The sequence below is a fragment of the Ochotona princeps genome, chromosome 11, assembly GCF_030435755.1.
Source record: "Ochotona princeps isolate mOchPri1 chromosome 11, mOchPri1.hap1, whole genome shotgun sequence".
Lineage (NCBI taxonomy): Eukaryota > Metazoa > Chordata > Mammalia > Lagomorpha > Ochotonidae > Ochotona > Ochotona princeps.
Window position 1 is genome coordinate 58,307,438 of NC_080842.1, and position 23,709 is coordinate 58,331,146.

At 47.0% G+C, this 23,709-nt stretch overlaps 1 protein-coding gene across 1 annotated transcript in view; it reads left to right on the forward strand.

Annotated features, from left to right (window-relative positions):
* The window catches only part of SEL1L3 (SEL1L family member 3), a 100,006-nt gene extending 77,138 nt beyond the window's left edge, over nt 1-22,868 (forward strand). Inside the window, exons 17-24 of the mRNA XM_004579168.4 lie at nt 2,273-2,356; nt 7,183-7,273; nt 7,380-7,464; nt 8,121-8,230; nt 12,588-12,715; nt 13,334-13,436; nt 13,517-13,589; nt 22,606-22,868. Of these exons, the coding sequence (XP_004579225.2) occupies nt 2,273-2,356; nt 7,183-7,273; nt 7,380-7,464; nt 8,121-8,230; nt 12,588-12,715; nt 13,334-13,436; nt 13,517-13,589; nt 22,606-22,745 (814 nt within the window). The 3' untranslated portion in view covers nt 22,746-22,868. The remainder of the gene's footprint in view (nt 1-2,272; nt 2,357-7,182; nt 7,274-7,379; nt 7,465-8,120; nt 8,231-12,587; nt 12,716-13,333; nt 13,437-13,516; nt 13,590-22,605) is intronic.
* The last annotated feature ends 841 nt before the right edge of the window (nt 22,869-23,709 follow it).

Sequence of the window (23,709 nt, forward strand, 5' to 3'; positions counted from 1 at the left end):
TTGCCTCTCTCTCCAGATGGTAGCATGGGGAGACCATTTCATAGCAGATATTAGCTATATCACCTGTGAAGGACCCTGCCCTCTCTCACTCATCCACATTTCCTGCCCACTCTGTTCTTGGGTCAGAACTGCTCTCTTGGAGCAGCTGTGGGGTTACGTTACTGCCACTCTGAGTGCTGGCCACACAAAGCCATGTATATATGGTGGTTACTCTCCACTTCTTTCCCAAGTCATCCTTTTCTCTTGCTTGCTCTCTGGGTACTTGCCATTTGCCGAGTGCTTGACCTGCCCATTCCCTCTTGGTGCTCAGCTCTCGTCTCCAAGTCCCCAGCTCCCTCGAGCAGTCTGCTCATGGTGTTTCGTTGGTGGTGTCTCTCCTGAAGTCTGTTGAGGACAGTGCTGTCATCCCGAGGTTAACTCCTCATCATGGTGGCAGGCTGTCTTTCTGCCCGCTCTGTCTGTGTCAGGTTCTCTTCCTTTTTTGCCTGGACCCCTTTCTTGATCTTTCTTGGAAGAACACTTCCCTACAGTGGCTCCCTGGAGACTGATGGGCCACAGGCGCATGTTTGTGATCCTGTGTTATCTACAAACGTGTTACAGGGGTTGACAAAGTATAGCCCACCGAGTAAATGTGGCCTGGCGCCTGTTTTGCATAGTTCCAAGAGCTAAGAATGTCTTTTTATATTTTTTAAAAGTTGTCAAAACAAGGAAGAATTTGAGTTGTCAAAACAGAGACCATTTGAGACTGACACGGCTTAAAACCCTTACTGTCTTGTCATGGGTGCAAAGCACATCCTTGACCTCTGCTTCAGGCCGCCTAACACCATAGCCTGGCCACCCCAAAGGTTATTTTGTCGAAGTCATTTGGGGCCAGATCCAAACAGGGCTGAACCGAGTGATTAAAAACTTGACATAGACTAACATAGAGCCTTTTGTAAAAAAAATCATTATTTAGGATAATCATACAGGGTGTGGTGTGAATATTCACGTTTCATGGATTTCCTTTTTATCCTTTATTGACATTGAGCTTAAATCCACTCTGATCAGAGATATACCCTGAATGGCTTCAGTATCTTGATATTTGTTGAGCCTTTTGTTTTGACCAGTTTGTGATCAACCTTGGTAACTGCATTATGGCCTTGGAGAGTGTGTTTTCTGAACTGGTAGGTTACAGTGTTTACATGTGTGTCATTACATCAGGCTTGTTAATTGCACTGTTCAGATCTTCTGTATCCTTCTGACTTTTTTACTAGCTCATTTTATCAGTTATTAAAGAAAGTACATCCAAGTCTCCCACCACGTGTGGAGATGATCCCTGCGCTTCTGTCAGTTGTATGTGATGTGTCTGGTTTCTGTTGTAAAGCCTTGTGAATGACTTGCCTTTCTAGTTGACCCCTTTATCACTGTGCAATGTCATGTTTATCTCTTTGATATCTTTGCTTTAGAGTCTGCGTTTTTTGGCAGCTATGCAAGATTTTATTTTCAAAATTTTTTATATCTCTTTTTACTCTTTTTCTTTTTGTCTTTTTCTGTCCTATAATTTTAATGTTTGTCTCTTATACACAGCAAATAATTGTGTTTTTACAAATTTTTATTCAGTTTGACAGATTTAGTTTTTAATTGGCATATTTAGTCCATTTACACTTAACATAACCATGAATATACTTGGTTTAAAATCAACTATTTTACTATTTATTTCCTATTTCTCTCTCCTGAGATTTTTTTGGTACCTTCCCCCTGCTTTGTCTTTCCTCTATATTAAATAAGTGCTCTTAAAAATTATCCTGTTCTCCCTTCTGTTGCCTTATTAGTTATGCATTCGTATGCTACTGTTTTAGTGGCTATAAGCTCATAGATTATAACTAGACCAGTTCATTATTAAAAGAAAACCCCCTAGGATGTATTAGGGGATAGAAGCAAAACAGAAAAAACTGTATAATAAATCCATAAACATGTTTCAATGGAGAGAGGACCAGAACTCCTGATTAGGATAACATTTTTCTCATATTGGTAGATATGTATTATTACGTGCCTTACATACCTTGTGTACACAAAAGACAGCTCCTAAACATTCATTAAAAAGGGCACTGAGTGAAAAGAAAAACTCCCCAAATGCATATTCTTTACCTCTTTAACATTCAGTTCTGGTTTGTTGCTTTATAAAAATTCTAACAAGCAAAATACTCCCCAAAAGGGATTTATTGAGAGCATACAAAGAAAAAAGTGGTTATTTAACTTACCACAATTTGCATCTTTTCCCTTCTCTTTTCAGATGGGCAAAACACGTAGCTGAGAAAAATGGCTACTTGGGCCATGTCATTCGCAGAGGCCTCAACGCCTACCTGGAGGGCTCCTGGTAAGCTGGCACCCGCATTAGAGCTGTCTTCCTCAGCCCTGAACTTCCGGGCTGTCACAGGGGCTTAGGAGATGGAGTCTGGAAGAGGCAACTGATAAGGCAATTGGCAGGGAAATCACAGCCTCCCTGTAATGGTATTCAGCGTCTCATGGACTGATTGGCTGTTGATTGGAAAACACAGCATTTCCATGTTTAATTATACACAGAAATTGGTTCTCGAGAGAGTGTCCACAGTCATCAAGTTGACAGACAATGGATGCACTCACATCTTTTTCCCTCAGGCAGGTTCCCACTAATTTTAGAGTCTGGAGGCAGCACAGGTGGACTTTGGTGTCAGGCCATGGAAAATCTAGGATTTTTTTTTGCACGGGAAGAAGAGAGATCACTGTGTGTAAAGCTCACACTGTGTCCTTCCGTGTATTTTTTTTTATTGCAAGTGGCTGACCAGGAGCCTGGCCTCGTTGACAGTCTGATGCAATTGGCAATTCCCACCCTCTGCTGGATGGGTTGAGACAAACCCATGGCGTCTCATGAGTGTCCCGTTATTAACATTCATTGATGTTGCAAATAAGGGACACCTCTCCAAACTCCCCAAACTCAGTTAGACTTCCCCTTTTTTATTTTATTTTCTTCAGTCTTTTCTAGAATTCAGTCTTCTCTCTCCCTTGGGTCGCACTTTCTTGGCTGCTTTTTGGTAGTAACTACAGAGCCTATGCAAATGTGCACTTTCACCTCGCTCACAACCTCTGAGACACCAGACCAAATCAAATGCCCCCCACAGTCTGATGTGGACCTCAGTTTAACAATAAGATACAAGTCCAAAATATGCCACTTTCTCTTTTGACCCACATCCACACAGCAGCTACCAGACAGCATCACACACAGGGAGTGAGAAACCTCAGTTAGAGCAGGGGAAATGGGCACAGTGAATATGAATATGAATGCTTCTTAGTGTCCTGTGAACATGTATTCCCTGAGCTTCTCTCTACGAAATCAAAAAGAGAAAGAATTTAATGAAACTGCTGTCCCCATGGTGTTATAGCCTTCCAACATTTGTGATGTTATATCCTGTTTTTCAAGGGAACTACGCTTTCCCAGACTGCCAAATCTGACTTTAGTTCGTTCTCCACTTCTTGCCTCCCAACTTCCCACTCTGTACTCCTCGCTGGCTTCTTCAGACAAGATTAGTGTTCGAATGTCAAAATGTTTATGTGTGGGGTTTTCCTGTGTAGGTTCCAGAGCGTTGCAGTAAGACCCACACCTGTAAAGCTACTGTCCTACTTAGGAACGTGCCCATGCCCTGCTGAAGATGCCGGCAGGTGGCTGCCAGCTTCAGTCCCACCCCACAAGCAGCCCTTATCCCAAATCTTGTGTATGTCTCTGCCTCTTGCTTTCTTGATAGTTTTGCTATGCGTCAATCTATAAACAATGGCTTCTCATTTGGCTCATTCCCAGCCTTTATGTTAGTAGAAGAATGTTCTTTATGGTCATTCCATTGCTTTTGCAACGGAACAGTGTGTTTCCAAGGCTCCTGCATTTTGATGCAGGTCCCTGTTGTGGCACTCACGCTGCTCACTATAATCAATCACAACTTATTTACCAGTCCTCATGTTAATGCTGTTTGGCTTGCTTCCCTTTTTGGTTTGTTTGTTTTGTAAGAACATTGTGGCCCTGTGGAATCTTTCTGTGTATCCCTTGGCATGCGTTGGAAGAGCTGCTCTCCCATGTAAACTTCGATGCCACTACTCTTGAGTGGCACAGTGGGCACGCATGCAGCGGGACAAGATAATGCCGCTTGCTTTCCAAAATGGTTTTACCAACTGACTCTCTGCCCACATGTCCATGTGGGTCTAGATCTCTGTCCTCGCCAGTGTTGGTATGGATGCTACTTGATGCTGAAGATTAGTCTCAGGCTACGTTTGAGGCAGCCCAGAGTCCACAGGAAAATGCATGTAGTAGCTATTACATGGGGAAGATCTCTGTCAGAATCTGTTTGGGGCAGAAGACTCTCATCGCTGCCTGCTCTTCACGCCTCCTTGCCCTTGCTAGGGATTAAATAGGAAGAGATGTGTGCAGGCCTTACCCTGCAGTGTGACTTTTTGAGGCACCATCTATTTTGCTATAATAGAACTCAACCATCCATCAATTTCCCGAGCCAATCGCCCACCTTTTTTTTTTTTTCATTTTTGTGTGAGCGAATTTATTCTGGGTTTTAATATCAAATTACGTGTGTCAGTTTGATGCGCTGGAGCGCTGGTGTGTTTTTCCAAGATTTAGAATCAGTAGTAGGAATGGAGAAAGGTTCTTTGCAATGTGGGCATAGAACAGACTCTTGTCCCGCCTGAGGCTGCTGGTGACACAGGAAGAAGTTAGCAAAGGAGAGGCCAGCTGTCACGTTGCCTTTCTCTCGGCCTTACCCCATGTGTGTTTCATCTGCAAGCTCTGTGTTTTCTTGTTTAAATACATCGTCCCAAATACTTAGCCCAGGAGGTTAGCCAGATTAGAGTGAGCTTGAGGCGAGAGGCAAGACAAGCAGGCAGGCTAAAGTTCAGGATGAAAGAGACTCACCTCTTTCTACGTTAGGTTAGGGGTCCCGAGCTCCACTGAGAGCCCAGGACTTTTTATCCTTCTCATCTGAGCTCCTCCAGGCACTGGCAGGAAAGCGCACACAGAGAAAATCATATGGTTGTTTGAGGACTCGCTCAGGGGTGCCCGGGTGCTCCGTTTACAGCGAGCAGCCAAAGGCTTGAGTCCTCTGAGGTCTTGCTATAAAAGACTTGCAAATGTATGCAGAATCCTTCAGAATTCTGCACCATGGATCCTCCAGGTCTGTGCAGCATTTGGACAATAGAAGTCCACTCTCCCACCACCAGGACAGCTTTGGAGATAAGGTGTTGCCTCCCGAGTTTGCTGCAGCGAGTGCTTTTCTAGAAAGTGTGGAACTCAAGAGCCTCCTCTCCCACCCCAGCTCATCATACATGAGCCCCCTGCCGGAGACCCTTCTGGTAGCCTGATGGGTGTGCGAGTCAGGCTGCAGGTCGGCACCCTCTCTGAGCTGGTGGAAACGGAGGTACTAGAACAAGCCCCAGTGTCTGTAGGAAGCTGAGACTAAGGCGTTGGGGGCGGATTCTTTGCTGAGGAGTGCTGGGAGCTTCTGCCTCTGCCGAGCAGCCCTGCGCACCCAGCAGTACTCTCAAGGGATGGCAGCAGAGAATCCCCAGGCGTCTTCTGACAGCCGCAGTTACCGGGCTGGCCCATTTGCATGAGTCACGGCTCATTGGTCTGCTGCCCGGGTCTCTCAGAGGCTGGGGATGGCTCATTCTGCAGCCACAGGGCTGGTGGCCTGCAGCGGGTCTGACTGAAGGCCTGACCATTCCTAACCTGATCGGTAGTTTGTCAGTGTCTGTCTCCGTAGCTGCTCTGCCTGAGCAGCTTGGAGCAGCTCGGGAAAAGTCAACTTCCGAGTTTGTTTCTCCTTTGCTCCCTGGCCCAGGGCTTCCGCACCCTCTCCTACACCAGTTCCTGGGTAAAGAGAACACGGAGGCATGATTCATAACCACCACTGGAAGTGAAAAATCAGCTTTAGAAACAGCTGCTCTGAGTGGAAATAAATATCTAGCGGGTAGCACATAGGAAATGAAAGATGTCAGGTTAAGCACAAAAAGGAAAACAAAAAATTGCATTCTCACCATCCAGGAAGTTAATACTGTTTGCATTTTGGTAGATGATTTTAGACTGTTTTTTCCTTCTGCATATACAAGGATGTGTGCATTTGTGTGTGTGCAGGTACATGTTCAACCTCGTTTTTGTTTGGCAAAAATAGAAGCTGCTGTTTTATGCACAGCTTTTCTTGTTTTTCATTGAATGAAAATTTTGCAGCAACGTTTTGCGATGCTTTCAGATATCCTTGCACTACAGCTCTCTTTGGCCACATCTGGGCTTATTTAAATACACACAATTTTTAGATAGTGAGATTGGTTCTCAGCGTTGCTTCCCTCTGCTTGGTTCCTGGACACAGCTGTGCCGCAAGCTCCGTGGCACTGAAGTCTTTGCTCGTGCCTTGGACTGTTTCTGTAGAGTAACCGCCCCCCCCCACGCAAGGGAGAGCAGGAAGACCAGGCAGCCTCAGGACGCCCCCCAGCACGGGCCTCCGGACGCCCTGTGTCAGTCCCCCCAGCAGTGACTGTGGGAAGATGTTCACTTCCCCAAGCCTGGGCCAGGCCTTCTGGTAGGACTGTAGCGTCAGTCCTCGGTAGGCGAAAAGTGGACACTTCTTTCTTTGTCGCCATCCAGTAAGTTGCCGTTACTGAGTAGCAAGAGGCATTTTCTATACACATGTTGGCCATTGATATGAGCGTCTTGAAAATTGCATTCTCATCGCCAAACTTCTATTGCACGACACAAGCTCAGCTTTAATTAAGCTTGTTTAGACACCTAAGCCCTGTAAAGCCTTTCACCGAACAGAGGACTGCAAAGCACATGGGGCTTTGCTTAATACCACTCATCTTCTCTAAGAGAGGATGGAAGGATTCAAAGACCGGGGACCAACGGCCGCCTGCCAGCCTGCATGCAAAACACTCCCTGACCAGTAGAGGTAGCTGTTGCACCAATTAGCTCCCAACCTTATCTGGAAGTGCTCAGCCTTTAAGATGGAAAATAAATCTGTGCATGCAATATTTTTAACAACAGTACTTATTTTAAAAAAATCATGATTTTGTGGTTTAAAAAAAACCTGCTTATTTTGTGCCGTCTTCTGTTTGAATATCAAGCTCTCTGTGACTATTAGAACCACTGTATGAAATTTATTATTAATCATCTATTTTTAGGCATGAAGCTCTGCTATATTATGTTTTAGCAGCAGAAACTGGAATTGAAGTGTCACAGACAAATTTAGCACACATCTGTGAGGAGAGGCCGGTGAGTGGATGCCTCCGCAGAGTTGCTCTAAGGTTACGCGTCGTGCAAGATTAGTCAGGGGGCCAAACGAGGCATGAATTAACTTTTGCTCTCTTTTCCCTCATAGGACCTGGCTGGGAGATACCTGAGTATTAATTGTGTTTGGAGATACTATAATCTCTCTGTTTTTCAAATCGATGCTCCTTCATTTGGTATGTGTAGAGGAATGGGTGCTTGATTGAAGCGTTGCGGGCTGTTGTTCATCGTGGTAACAGGAATCAGCCAACAGCCTGTGTGATGTGTGATGCTTCTAAAACATTAGGAAAGAGGGGCCCAATTTCTGCTGTCGACCGTGGCTGTGCTCAGCTTTCAGCCTCCTGCTGGGCCCAGTTCCTGGCACTTGTCCCATGCTACACGCATACTCACCGTCTCTTCTCAGTCAGTGAGAACTCAACAAAGCAGGCGAGGGCAGAGGGGTCCCTGGGTCAGTCATTTGCCTTTTTGCTCTCCTGTGTCTTCCCAGGTCCCTCAGCGGGGCTCTGTGTGGGTGGGTCTGGTTCCAGAAACTACAGTTCCCAGACTTCTCAGTGCGCAGCCTTCCCATGAGTCTCGGCCAACGCTAGCAGAAGGTTGCAGGGTGGTGACTGTAAAAAAAAAAAAACAGGATTTTTCCACTTCCGTCTGCTTTGGGCCTTGTCTGTGGCAGTGACTGCCTTTCCATGGTGCCAGGCCCTGCCTGACCACTCCATAGCCTTTGGTCCCAGCTCCCAGAGGGCTCCGGTAACCTCGTAGGCACAGATTCTAGTAAGAGAAGCCCTGGGTGGTGTGAGTGGGACAGATGAATAGGTCTGCACTTTGTGTCTTGCAGCGTACTTGAAGATGGGAGATCTTTACTACTATGGCCACCAGAACCAATCCCAGGACCTCGAGCTGTCTGTGCAGATGTACGCCCAAGCAGCTCTAGACGGAGACTCCCAGGTGAGCAGACAACAGAGCCAGCTCTTGGCAGTGCGCATGTGTGGGCTTGCCAGCGTTCTCTCTGTCCACATACATCACACTCTCTTTTCACCCATGTCTGCATCCCTCTTGCCACATGTCCTGAGGGCACAAGGCACTAAACATCACTGAGGTAAGCTTATTTTTGAGAACCTGTGGCGTTCCCTACAATGTTGCCACTGCGATCCCAGGCAGGTGGAGGTCATTCCACCCATTTTATAGCTGAAGAGACCTGGTTCTGCAAGAGAGCACACTTCTCCAGGGCAAGCAGCCATGAAGGAAGCAAAGAAACAGAGCCTGGCCTTAGATTTCCGGCTCCAAACCCGAGCATGTTCCAACCGGATTCTCTCCAACGACGTCGCCATGTGGCAGCTCAGGCGATCAAAGTGTGGCCGCAGCATGTCGGTGATGGGGCTTCTCAAAGTGGAGATTCCTTTTCTCTTCCTAATGTTGAAGTAATCTTAGAATTCCCGTCCATGCGTCACTTAGCCTTCCACAGCGTTCACTTGTTACAGAACCACAGTGAAAACCAAGACCCTACCGTGGGGATGGTGCCGTTGACTATACTCAGACTCCGTTTAGATTTCACTGGTTTTTACCGTTAATACCACACTCTGTTCCGGGAACCAACGCAGGACTCCGTTTTATGTACAATTGTCCTGTTTCTTCTGGCAATCTGCTCCAATCTATCACCGTTCTTGAGGTTTTCACTATCTTGATGACATTGATACTGTGGAAGACAACCCAAATTAGCTGGGCTTTAGATAGGACATCCCTCAATGTGGGTCCACCCTCTGTTTTTCCATGAATAGAATGAGGGTGTGGTTGGAGGCGAAATATGCTTCTCAAAGTACCATCTGACAGGTGCGTCACGTCCACTTGGCTGCTCTGAGTTCGGGTGCCATCCTTTACCTAGGGCGGCTTCTTAAAATGTCTCCACCGTCAAGTTAACATTTTCCATTTCTAATTCATAGATATCTTGGGGTGATAGTTTGAGACTCTGCAAAGATCTTGTTTCTCCTCAAACTTTTTTCCCCCACTAATTTTAATAATGCTTCTGCAAGTCTTGCCTGCGGGAGTTCCTGCTGCAGACTCCCAATGACAGCGCTGTAATGCCATCTTGGTCTCTGTGCTCTTTGAAACGCCTCTGTGAAGATCGCATGGTCCAGATGCAGCGGTTGTGACCATTGAAAGTGGCAGGTGTCTGGTGGACTCCGAGTAGAAGTTAGAAACTTATCCCCACTCCGTGTGTTTCTTTGCTTTTAATTGAAGGAACATCACATACACCTGATAAAGGTCCACATCTTATTTCGTAGCTCAAAAAGTTCTTGGATAGATGGAATTTAAAGATAATCTTACTTTGATGTGAAAAGAAAATTCAGAGTCCCCGCATTTCAGAGTCTTCACAAAGCCCACAGGAAACGTGTAGTAGTATTTTCTTTGAATAAAGACTATGCACAGTCTTCAAAAATGTAGCTCTTAAATCTGTTTTCATTCTGCCTCTCCATGAATTTTTTGAAGTGCCCCTGTCTGCATGTGGCATGTCGCCACATCCAGCGCTGCGTTTCCCAACTGCCAGCTGGGCTGACAGCAGCATCTACCTCCTTGGTCATGTGGCTTCGGTGAGGAGATCCAAGCACGCCCCTCCCCTCGGCCCCCATCATGTGCCTGCTCTGTTGTTATTTTTCCTGCGAGAGAGCGAGCAGGTGTCACTGCTGTAGGGATTGACTGTGGAAAGAAGCGCCCTTCCTTGACACAGGCTGTCGATTCTTCTGCGGCGTGGCTGTTTCGGTCTCTGTGTGGACATCAAAGACTGCCCCTGTGGCTCTGGGACTGGACTGCCTACTTGCCTCCAGTCCCTGACCTGTTGCCTGTAAGGGTCCTGCCACTGTTGGAATCTCTTGGGTCACTAATTGCACGGCTCTGTGCACGTTATTACGTGGCCTCTTTAATCAGTGCTCTGCAGCCGCCTCATCTTTGGGGTGGGGAAGAGGCTGGTGAGCCGTCCTCTCTGAAGCTTTGTCTGATTGGTGGCTGCTGACGCCTCTGTTCACCAGCGTACCCATTGACTGACCTCATATTTCTCCAGTCTTACCAAGCTTTCCCTCATCTCTTGGCCCTTCCCATCCTCACCGGTGGTCCACATGGCATGTGTCCTTCTCAACTATGTAAACACCTTCAAAAATAAAGCAAATCTATTACGAAGGGAAGAAAAACAAGAAGAAACTAAACATTATTCTGCTGTGTGTGGGATTTACACTCCACCAAGGAGAGCCTGCAGCTGGTGCTGCATTGAGCCGTCTTTCTGTCGTTTCTGTTCTGCCTTAGAATCGGAGAGAGAGTGCACCGAGTCAAGCAGTCAAAACGGTTTTATGACTTCTTGATCACATGTTGCCTCTCTGCTTTCTGGAAGGGTTTTCCAGTTAATATCCCACGTGGAACCAGGATTAACTACAGAGAGATGGCTGAAACCTTGTTGGCACGGACGCTTTCCTGATTCATGTTTTCTAATTGAATAACTCTAAGTTGATGTTTCGTGAATGTTTTAAATGACATTTATTAAATTGGCAATGAGGATGTACAGTTTTACATACATTTGATAAATCTTGTTTATAGGAAGTATCTCTTCTCTCCCTTTATCTGTTTATCCAATGGAGTTTTGATATTTTTTATTCAAATCATAAATAGTCCTTTTATATATTTGCGTAGTAGATAATGGACTTAAAGCAATTACATTCCAATTTCCCTAATGTATTTTCTGCATCTTTTTGTTTATTTGAAAGACAGAGTGATAGAGAGAGGGAAAGACAGACAGAGAGAGATCTTCCATATCTCATCTATTCCCCCGACGGCCTCAGTGGCTGCAGGTGGGCCAGGCCAGAGCCGGGAGCCAGGATCTTCTTCCTGATCTCCCACATGGAGGCAGGGCCCAAGCACCTGTGCCACCCCCTGCTGCTTTTCCAGGCCTTTAGCAGGGAGCTAGAGCTGAAGTAGAGGAGCCAAGATTCGAACCAGCGCCCACATAGGATGCCGGAGTCATGGGAGGCAACCCTTCTTCACATTACACTGGCCCCTGTTCCCTACTTCTTTTAACCTTCTCTTTTCATCAATAAGAGACTTTGTAATTTTGTAATGTTTTCTCTTTTCTTCTACTTCCTTACGTTTTAATAGCACCTTCCTGTTGAGAACTAGAGACGAATTCTATTTTCTGCTGTGTGTGTGTGTGTGCGCGCACCTTGAAGATCAGCAACACCTTGATCTCTGTAGAGGATTTTGGGCATCCTGGAGGGAGTTAATAGCTGAGTCTCTGGATCTTGTCTGCTCGCAGGTGGAACCCAGCTTTGACACCCTCCAGCCTGTGTAACTTGGGGCAATTTCCTTAAATTCTCTGTGCTTCACTGACTCTGTTTGTAAACTAGGGAGGGTAGTAGTACCCACCGCAGCTTATTGCTATGAGGATTGAGTGGATAGATGGAAAATAGAGTGGCAATTAGCATACCATTCCCAGTGTGAACTTGGAGGGTGACTTCCATTTCCACTGTTGTCTGTGGCCACTGAAGAGCAGGATTGGAGGGAGAAGAGAAGCCATTAGAACACAGTCAGGCAGTCTTGGGAGGGCAATAACCCAGTGCAATGTGTGAGACCCAGTGGTGGGAAGAGCTTCATGTTCCTTCTGCTCCGTGATCTGGCCATGTGCTCAGCGTCCAGTGGTGCATATGTCTCCTTTGGGTGCCTTGCTGGCCTCCTCCTGTGTGCTGTCAGCTCTTACTTTATTGCACCTGCCCAGCATCATCACATTGGTCATCCTCCACCTGTCAAGTGCAAGGCCTCAGAGGGAGACCTGGGAAGCTTGGAGGTCTCCACACTGGCCTAGGAGAAGCAAATGGCCACAAGGAAGACACGTGGCAGGAAGGTGTCAGTCACAGGCAGGGCCCCTAGCCTCAGGATGTTGAGATAGGCAGATGGCCACCCTGGGCCTAGACCCCGAGCAATGGGCATTGTTTTCACCTCTGTGGTCTGGTGTATGGATGATCCAAGGGCACATTTTCCAGCAAGTTCTGTTTTGCGGGTGTGTACAGGGGAGGCTAGAACTCCTGGTTGGCTGGCTTCGGAGCAGATGGGACCCAGCAGCCTCAGAAAGCCTCCTGGTTCTCCTGCCAATAAATTTCTCAAGTGCATAGATGGAGAGACACAATTCATCAGTGAGGATGACAAAACCATCTGGCTCTGGGGACGGCAAAGAAAATTTAGAGGTTATAAAAGTTTGTATTCTCCTGAAGGGCGTGTTCTGGGTTTTATGATGAGAAGTTGATGAGTTTGTTTGGTGGTTTACTTTTAGGGATTTTTTAACCTGGCCCTGCTAATTGAAGAAGGTGCTATCATCCCACACCATATTTTGGATTTCTTGGAAATTGACCCAGCTCTCCATTCCAGTAACATCTCTATTCTCCGGGAACTGTACGAAAGGTGAGCTTAGAGCCCCTTGAATACTGAGTAATCAGGAGAGACCCAGCTGGCTGTTGAAGGGCTTCTCGGCTTAAGTTTGCATTTCTTGGTTCAAGTTGGCCTTGTCTTTATGTATTTTTTTATGTGAGCTGTTATAAAAAGAAGGGGGGGAGCTGAAATTTGTGGTTATTAGAGAAGCCTCAGCCAGACCCAAATGTAGTTTCTGTGCTAGTATCTTGAGGCTGAAAATATAGAGTGTGCTTGTTCTAAAGTTCAAATGCTGACCAAGGTTTTTCCATAAAAGTGGAAAAAATAATGTAGAGATTAACCTCTGCCTTTCTGGAAGATAGGGAGATTTTTCTAGAGAGCAAGACTTTGGCCAGCCCCCCCCCCCACACACACACACAGGAAGAGTGTTATGCCAGTCCCCCCACCTGGAGTAGTAGAGTCCTGCCTGACCTGTCACCTCTTTGTAAGGACCCCACGACCCCTCTGGCCTGTGGGCCAGAGCCCATAGCCCTGGTGTTAGAGAGCCAAGTGTGCCTGCCTATGCCCAAGCAGGTGCACGTGGCTCTGAGGCTGTGAGTAGTGCTGGCCGAGGGAGCCTGCGTGTCGAGCTGTCCCATGCTTTGTCTGCAGGTGCTGGAACCACAGTAGTGAGGAGTCCTTCAGCCCCTGCTCCCTGGCCTGGCTCTACCTTCACTTGCGGCTTCTCTGGGGCACTGTTCTGCACTCTGCCCTGGTAGGTACATGTCCCCCAGCCCCAGCCGCGTGGTCCATGCCCTTCGTCAGCAGGCTGATGCATACTTTGGATGTTTGCAGATCTATTTTCTGGGAACCTTTGTGCTATCGGTATTGATCGCCTGGACTGTGCAATATTTCCAGCCCGTCTCAGGTAAGGAACTCTGCAAAGCCAATATCAAAAGGAGGATTCCTTTAGCCCTCGGTTTTGCTGTGTCCTGGGATGCTCTTGTACAAGGTCCTCTTGCCTGTGGGGTGGCAGGTGTCATAATCGTTGGGTGAGGAGAAACTACAAAATTATTGGTAAACATTTATGTTACTGATTTGAAAGACAGAGAAAGAGAACTTTCCATCTTCTGATTCATTACCCAAATGGCTACAGTATCCTGGGCCGGGCCAAGCCAAAGCCACAAGCCAGGAGCTCTGTGCCCACACAGAATCCCACACGGGCCCCAAACAGAGCACTTGGAGCATCTGCCACTGCCTTCCCAGACACAGCATCAGGGAGCTGGATTAGAAGTGAAATAGCCAGGACTCGATCCTGCACTCCAACATATGTGTCAGTGTCTTAGGCACAACACCAGCCCCGCCCCCAGATTATTAAATGTTTCAAAGTAAGGATTTTTTTTTTTTTAAGAAAAATAAGCTTAGGAAAATATGTCTTGTAAGTCTCCCGTGTACCTCAAAACCCGCCTTTGAAGCCCCTTAGTGGAAAGCTGGCTATCCCACTCCTTGCTGCAAGCATTCAAACAGGGAACAGTTTAAAACCTCACGGTGAGTCCGGAGCATCCATGTTGTGGACTTGTGGGGCACCCAGCAGGCATGCGCAGTGACGCTGGGTCCAGCCTGCTTCAAACTTAGCCCTGGTGGTTTTCTGAGCTGGGTTGGGTAGCAGTTAAAGGAAGAACATGCTAGTCACTCCTATTGGGGATTATATTAGCTGTGACTCACGGCCAAGTTCTTTTCACCTTGCTGGTCTCCCAATTTCTTATCAATAAAATCAGATGACCTATAATTTCCTAGGGATAGAAAAGGGGAAAATATGTTAGGTGAGAAAAGACACCAAAATGGCTCCTATAGTTAAATGTTACCTCTGGCTGGCATGTATCTGGCACATAAAACCTTTTCAGCGAGTGCTGGCTATTGTGTTTAGCTGCCCAGTTCCACACTGGGCTGGCTTTGAAGGAAGCACTGGGGACTGGCCTTCACAGCCATTGATAACTTATTAGATGCTAGAGCCACCCCCGGCCCTGCCATCATTCTCTGCTGTTTGCCACCATCTAGGGCAGCTCCGGAGGGGCAGGGTAACTCACACAGACTAACAGGGGTGTTCACAAGCGAAGATGATGGACCCAACATGGTGTCAGAGTCTCCCAGTGCCACTGTTGTTGGTTCAGCAGGTGCTGAAAAGCAAAAGGACAGCCATCTCCACCCTCTTCTGTAGGGTGGAGGAAGTCCTTGCTCACAGAGGCTCAAGGGACATCATCTCCCGCTGATTTACCTGAGCAGGTTCCCCCGGGGAGAGCCAAAGCCCTCCCAGCCTGGGGATCTTACAGGTGACCCGGTAATGCATTTCCTCAGTCACATTCCGTCCCATCCCTAAATGTGTTGCCAAGGATAGCGCATTTATTTTGCATCTTGTCGGTGTTTTCCATTTCAAATTATCTTTGTCATTTTTACTCTGTAGAAATATTGTTATGATTATTACAAATGCAATTCCATTAGAGGAGCTGAAAATTGTCTTTATGATTTTATGCCAGCTGGTAGCCATGAAAATTCATGGGCGGGTGGAATTGCTGTTATCAGAAGCCGTTCTTTTCTTTTTCCTTCCTGTCTTCATTGTCAGTCTCTCCACATTCTTGTCTCCCTGTCCCTTCTGTCCTTCGATGTCTTTTTCCCTTCTGTGTCCTCCTGGCTCTTTCTTACATTGTCTCTGCTTTTTTTTTTTTCTTCAGACTTTCTTACTTGCCTCTTCCAGCACATACTCCCTTCTTTCTTGACCCAGAGCAGGCTCCATCCTAATTGAATTTTAAAGTAATTTGGTTTGAAGCCCTTCATCCTACAGAGGAGCAAGCAGAGACCACACAGGTGATGTGGCCTTCCCGGAGGAGAACATAAACATGGAAGAACTGGGCAGCTTCAAGCCCCATCATCACAGCCCTGTCAAAGACAGGCTCTTCCCCTTGGCCAACCCAGTGCTGCGTCACACAGCAAACATGGGCCAGCACATGTGTTCACGCTTTGCTGTGAAATTCAGGATTGTTAATGACCTTCATACACACGTCCAAAGTCAACAGACAGCCCTGTTAGCTGTGCAAAGAAGACGAATGACAGTACAGTGGTATCCACTGGCAAAGCTGAGCCTGGCGTATTTTCATTTTAATGTGCACGTGAATCACTTAAGAATCATGCAGAATCAGAAGGTCTGGCAAAGGGTCTGAGATTCAGCTTTTTAAGATTTTGTTTGTTTATTTTAATTCATCTGCTTTAAAAGCAGAAACAGAGAGACAGAGAGAGAGAGAGATCTTCTATCCACTGGAACACTCTTCAAATGTTCCAGCAGCCAGAACTGGGCCAGGCCAAAGCCAGGAGCCCAGAACTTGATCCAGGTCTCCCACATAGGTGGTAGGAACCCAGGTATTTCATCCATCACCCGCTACCTCCCAACATGCACATCAGCAGGAAGCTGGAGTGGAAGTGGGGATGCTGGGATTTGAACCAGCCACTCTGATATGATACAGGCATCCCAGACAGTGACTTCTCCATTGTACCCAGCACCTGTCCTGAGAGTTAGCATTCCCAATAAGTGCCCAAGGTGGTGCCCACATGGCCAACTCCTTGGCCTACCTGGAGTCATAAGGACCTACAAATAACAGAAGATCTCCTCACACCCAGGATGTATCCCACCAGTAACAGGTGCCTTCTGGGATGACTGGGTGGGATGGCAGAGGCATAGAAGAGGTGGGGAGAGGTAGCCAGAGGGCACTCAGAGGCAACAGTTTCTACCACTGGTGTTTCCTATAGCTGGTGTTCAGAGTCCCATACCTGGCCCTGAGGGAAGACAGCCAGTTGTTACCAAGCGAACCCAGTAATGGAGCTCTGGGTACAGATGAGCAGTGTAGGAAAAGGATGTGGACTTGACCATGACAAGGGTACCCCTAGGGCTTTAGGTGAGGCTAATTGTTGCCAGTTGAGGATGCTTTTGTGATTGGCACTTTTTTAGTCAGTTGTTCCTCAAAACGAATAATTCGGAACCAAGCCTTCCGTGACACTGTCCATTAGTTTCCCTTGTTTCCCTCCTGCATTAGCAGCACATCACAGGTTCAGCCACCTTTGGGTGACTGGCATTCTGAAGGCCAGCAATACAGAGCAAGTGTTAGTGCTGTGTGGCCAGGGTACGGGAGGTTTCCTAACTGGCCTTGCTCTGTGAAACAGCAGGTATAGTAGAACGCCTACTGCCTATTGTTGCTGAAAGAAGCAAGTGAGACAACACTTAGAACTCCAGAACTCTACAAATAGTAGCTGCTGATGGCCCAGCAGTAGTGTCCTCCTGGCACTTGACTTGCAAGGAGAGCGCATGGACACCTGGTAGCACCAACACTGAAATAGCTGGATCTACCCTAGTAGGCAACACATAATTGCATTAAAACAGGCTACCATATCAAAAACCCTGAGGTGATACACACAAAATATTGCACAGCTCTTTTATTGAACAGTGGAACAACAGAGATAGAGGGGTTAGAAACGGAGAAGTCTTCCATCCACTGGTTTACTCCCCAAATGGCCACAGCACCCAGAGTTGGGCCAGGAGTCTGCAGCAACCTCCAAGTCTCCCACGTGGTTCCGAGGGCCCATGCACTTGGGCCATCCTCCACTGCCTCCCAGACACATTAGCAGGGAGCTGGACTCGAAATGGAGCAGCTGCAACTCAAACCAGTGTTCCTGCTGGATGCTGCCATCTCGGGTGCCAGCCCACTGTGCCACCCACTGTGCCACAATGCTAGCCCGAGGTACTGGTTTTGGACTCCCAAATCACATTCCACCAGCTAGCTCAGTCTTTCTTGAGGCCCCCCAGGCGGTGGAAGGTCCCTGGGCTCTAGGGCCACCTGAACTGCCCTGGGCCCTGGGTCCCCCTCCCCATGTATCCAGTGGCATTGCAGCTCTGGATCGTCTGGGAGTCTCCCCGCTCACACCTTTGCCAGAGCTGGGCACCAGGGGAGCCTTGTTCCCCTAAACCTGTTTTGGATTGCTGAGAGACACGGTGAGGACTCCACCCCCAGACACTCAGCCACTTTGCAGGCTCCAGAAAGCTCCCCTGCCTGGCTCCTTGCACAAAACAGATCACACTCTCCCTTCCCTGTGCAGGGCTCCAAGTGTAGCTACCTTAATGAACCAAGGTTTTGCAAAACAAACAAAAAAATCACCGAAGAAAGCCTGTCTAAAACTATCTCCACATGTGCCCTGTCACGAACCTCCTTGCAAACCGAAGACAAGAGCATGGGGCCTGGCAGCTGTAGGAGGGAAGAAATAAAAAGGAGTAATCCCAACAATCCTGCCACCCTTAAGTGAGGATAGACTTTGAGTCCAGATGTAAGAGAACAGGGCAAGATCTGTGGGACAACTGGTCAACCAACATCAGCCCGTCCCAGGCAGTCACCATTTAAGCCAACTCATCTTTTCTGCTGAAGTGGTTAGTCTAGTGTTTTTTTTCTTTTTCTTTTTTTTTTTAACAGACTGAGATGATGGCAACAAAATTAATTAAACCTGTTCCTACTCTTTTTCTGTCCTCTGCCTTTCCAGTTAATGAGATTTCTGCTAAAATTACAGTAAAATGTCACAAAGTGGTGCTCAGGAAAGAACAATAGCCTTAAAGTCAGAGAGGTTTAATGGTGAGGCTGTATTCTTATCCGGTCTCATTACCCTTGGCATGTGCCCAGTGCCTCTGCTTCTCAGGATGTTTCAGTGACAGGAATCTGCGGTCTGCCCTGGGCACTGAGACACCGAGAGGCCCTCGTGCTGGGGGCTGATCATCTTCGAGTGAGCATTTGGACAACTTTGCATGGACTTCAAAACAATTTTTGCACTAAACTTTCCTTTCAGTTCCATTTTTAAGAAGTCAGTTTACTTATTTAGTTGAACAACAAGAGAGAGAGAGAGAGAGATTTGCTAGCTCGCTCCTCAAATGGCTGTGATAGCCAGGTCTGGGCAGAAGCCAGGAGCCAAGAACTCCCTCCAGGTCTCCCATACAAATGGCAGAAGCCCAAGAACTTGGCCCATCTGCCTCTGTTTTCCCAGGCACATGAGCAGGGAGCTGGATCAGACGCACAACAGCTAGGATTTGAACTGGCATTCATGTGGGATGCTGGCATCACAGACAGCAGCTGTGCCACGGTGCTGGTCCCTATTCCTTTTTCCCATGAGCCTTTAAAGTTCCCTCATGTCCCCTCTTTGCAAACATTGTGCCTCTCGGGATTGAAATGAAATGCCCCACATCCTAGTGTCCATCAGGTGCCCAGATGCTTTTCCATGGTGGTTCGAGTTGTGTCTCCAGGGCTGTGGCAAGTGCAGTGGCCCAACTCTGCTCATTTTGGCCGTTGTGGCTGGCTTGCTGGGAGAACTTTGCTATGCATCCCAGATTTCAATTTCAGCATTTTTCACTTGCCATGAAATGTCACATTTCCTTTGATTGTTGCCCAGCTGTTTAAAAACACAAAAGCCAGCCTTGGGTCCAGAGCTACACTAGAACAGGCTATGGCTGCTTTTGGCCTTGGCCTTGGAGCCAGCCCCTGATGAGTCCGCTAATGCGCAGAAAACATCCCCCAGGCAGGCGGCAAGCCGTCCACAAATCGCTTCACTTGGTGCTGGTGTTTGCCCTGTAATTTTATAACCAGCATGCTCGTTCTCCTGGTTACCTTGATTCTAGCCCAGTAATAAAATGAACACACAGTCTACGTGAGCAGGACCAAGGGGCCCACTTATAAATTAGTGGCTGTGGGGTGCTTGTGTGCTGATTGTAACCCCCACAGAAGAGGAGAGTTCTTGTGTGGATAATAAGAAGCCCACTATAGAAACAGCCAGGACCCCTGTTATGTTCTTAGCGGAAGATTGAAATGGTGGCGATACTAATTAGGCATTTCTTCAGCACTTGCACGCTGGCCTCCCAAGTCCCCACCTCTCGCCCCTCCCCACTCTCTTAGTTTAATTGGAAAACTGATTGCTGATTTATCTTGTTTCCATGGTGACTGAAACATTTCATAGGCTTGACAAAATGTGCCCTAGTACCTCGTTAACTTGCTCAGACTTCATGGGAAGAGCACAGCCCTTGGACATCATCTGCTGCAGGTGAGGAAGAGGAGGCCTGTAGGAGCCAAACGTTTTAGGGCTCAACTAGCTGCAGTTTGACAGTATTCCAAGGCCACAGTTCGCCAGTAGCAGAAAGATGAGACTTAGCCTGGGTCTCCTGGCTGCAGCTGCATGGTCTTTGGACGTCATTGCTGGATTTCGGACCAGATCATTGGCCAGAGCAATGACTTTGATGACCCTAGGGATGTCACATCATTCAATATTCTGGGTTCCCCACACCATCCCATCCTTTGTAAGCAGTCTCTAGTCCCACACCTGCTGTGGGATTTGTAAGGGAGCAGCAGCCAGAAGTCCTGTCATCCAGACAATGGCTTCGGGACCCATCCCTGACCTTCCTAGGATGGGCCCGGGGAAATGACCATGGATAATAAGGGCACTTGGGAAAGTTCATGAGTGGGCCAATGTGGCACAGCAGTTAAGCCATTGCTTCAGTGCCTGCATTCCATTTTGGAGCAGTGCTTTGAGTCCTGGCTGCCTCATTTCCCACCCAGTTCCCTGTTCATGTGCCTGAGGAAGCAGTGAGAGATGGCCCAGTGCTTGCATTCCTGCTACCCATGTGGGAGACTCACATGAAGTTCCTGGCTCTAGGCTTCAGCCTGGACCAGCCCTAACTGTTGCAGCCATTTGAGGAGTGAACAGCAAATTCTCCCTCTTTTCCCTCCCTCCCATCTTCCCTCCCTCCCTCACTGTGCCACTGTCTTTCAAATAAACAAAATAAATCTTAGGAAGGAAATGTTTATGGAAAGTAGAATTAGAAGTTAAGTTTATTTTTGTGCCCCTAAATTTTGAAACAAGTTCATGCATACATGGAGTATTAAATTCGTGGGAAGCACATACTAGGAAAAATGCATATTACGTATGCATTATCACACTTTTTTTTCTTGCACCAAAATCTCTTACTGTTTAACTTCATCTTCCCATGGGTTGCTTAAGGTGCAACTCTTGAAGGGGTCTGTCCAGAAGTCAGTTGTCAGCATACATTTCAGGATGGACATTTGGAAATCTTTAAAATTAAAAAAAGGACCTCTTTTTTTAATGATTTATTTTACTTTTATTTATTTGAAAGGCAGAACTACAGAGAGGAGAGACAGAGATTGGTTTTTTAAAATGAAATTGAAATTCATAGAACATAGAGTTAATAGTTATGAAGTATTCAGTTCCATGAGCTTTAATACCCAGTGTCATGCAACCCCATATCTCATGGACAAACACTCTAGCCATTCACTGAACTGGCACCTGCATCCACCTGCTGTAGATACCACGCAGACAGTTGTAGGTCCATATGAAACCTTTTGTGGTTGGCTCCTTCCACTTGGTCAACGTTTTTGGTATTCATCCATGTCATATCATGTATCAGTACTTCAAAAAAAATTAGTTTGTGTATATGAAAGGCAGAGGGAGAGAGAACTTCTATCTGTGGGTTCATTTCCCCAACAGCTGAGGCTGGGTCAGGGGCTTGGAAGTCCATCTAGGTTTCCCCTGTGAGTGTGGCGGATCCATGAACATGAGCCATCCCAGGGTATTTATTAGCAAGAACTTGAAGTCTGAGAAAAAAAGGAGGGGGAGGGCTCCTCTAATAACAAAACTTTGTAAGACTGAAAAACTGCTGAACAATGACCTTTACTGCGTAAAGGCAGACTCACAGTTATTCTGACATAATCAGGCCACCACACATCTCATAATCATGCAGAGTACTCCACCTCCCTTATTTTTTTTTTAAACTATGGCTCTAAAAAAATTAAGGAATCTGCTCAAGATCCTCCATCAGAACTCTTTGACTGCTGATGTTTCCGCTGTTTTCTTATAGCAGGGGTACCACAGCGACAAAGACACCGACTCTTTCATCAGTCTTGTAAACTAGCCCCTTGAAATGAGTTACTGAACATTCCCACCAGAAACTTGGGCATTGGTAGTGACCGTTAGCAGTGCTAGAGACAATTCTTGACACTTTGTCAGCATTTACTAATTCAACCTTCATAGCAACTCAATGAGGTATAAATACCTTGTCCATTTTGTTGGAAGCAGAGGAGAAAGGGTAACTTACTCCGTGGTGCTAACCAGGACATGTCTTGGTTCTGGTGTGTATAGCAGGGTCTTTCAGCTCGCAGCCCTATTAACCTTTGGAACTGGATCACTTGTTAGAAGGGTCTGTCCTGACAATTGCAGAATGCTTAGCAGCACCCCTGGTTCCTGCCCACTAAGGGGCCAGCAGTACCCCCTGCCCCCCAGCCCCATGGTGATGACCACAAGGTGTCCTCAGATCTTGCCAGCTGTCCCTAGGGCTGCAGAAGTCCCCAGTCTGGAAACTGCCAACATAAAATATAAAACTATCTTGTTGATCCTAATCTCCTTTCCAAAGACAAGTTGATAAAGAATTAAATCTAGAAATGATGTTTTCCACTCCATAAACACATATAATTAAATAAAATTTAGATCAACCGTGGCACATCACCCAAGTGGAATTAGAATAAACTAACACCCGTTTCCAACTGATTGGTGTACTTGGTGGCTTGCATTGCACCAACACTATGGAAATAAAAGATACACGCACAGTGCAAGAAGTATAGAAGAGAGGGTGTCTTGGCCTGGAGGTCACGGCACACATACATCCAGGGTGTCAGGAAGTAGCAGAGACCATTGCACATCTGTTGGACAGAAGATGACACTGAAATCCAAAGAAGTGAGACAAGGGGGCCGGAGTTGCCTTTCTCATCAGTCAGACTCCTCCCTGGCTCAGCGGAGTCTGGGAGTGGTGGGCGCCCTCACACACTGGATGTTGAACCCCTGTTGTGCGTGTGTCTTTGCAGCCAGCAGCTCCCTGACGGTGCCAGTCCAGGCATCCCCAGAGCCCACCACCTCCACTGCGAGCCCAGCTGTGACACCAGCCGCAGATGCCTCTGACCAGGAGGAGCCCTCGGTCACTAACAATCTGGAGCCACGTGGGTGAACTGTGTACTGCAGGCCTCTTCCGCTGAGAACATCCTTCCCACAGCTGCAGCTGGAAGGCTGGGGCCAGGGCATTCTGCTGACAAACTCCTAAATGTCTCGTCAACCAGATGCGCATTTTGCACTTGGCGTCTTTTTCTTTGGTTTGTTTTTTAAATCAAATTATAAGGAAGTACCCAGAACAATCGGTGGTTATACCAAAGGTTATCAACTATGAGGAGCATCTTGACGTTGAGGGCATTCCTGGTGACTGTGTGTACTGAGTGTCATCGTTTGCCTGGTGGCATGGCTAGATTCTTACACACCGAGATCTGCATTAGAACTTGGTCCTCCCGCTCATTTCCCTTTAGCAGAGAACAGCAAACTGTGACATTTCTTACCAGGTAGATAATATTTTGGTAACTGTGTAGGCTATGGCCTGCTCAAAATCCAGGTGACAAATTTCTTTGGGCTTCCTAAACCCAGAGATTAGAAGGCACCTTGAGGTAAATAGCTGATGGCCGGAAATACAGGGAAGGCAATGGCTTTCTAAATTGGTTTACACTTCTCACTCTGAATTTTTCTAGGATCATAGTGCTTCCAAATGATTTACTGACCTTGTTAGGTGTCTTTCACATTTCAGTCGCAATCCATAAAATGACATCTAGAAAATTCTGGAATTTAAGTGTAGTCTTCCCCATGCATTACCCTTTAGAGTAGACTGGCAGCAATGGACTTTGCAGCAAATGAGGCTTTAGCTCATAAGTTCATCCCCATCCTTATGCTTGCCCGAGTCCATAGAGGGAGTGTGTCTGTGTGTGCGCGCGTGCATGTGTAAAAGGAAGATGGAGAGGGAGAAAAAGCAGAATGTCTGTGTGCTGTTAAGGTAGTAAATAAATCAGTAATGCAATATGGTGGCTCCAAACTATACTTTGCACTACTTTATTTACAGTAGTAAATAAAATTATTTTTATACAGTTGACTAT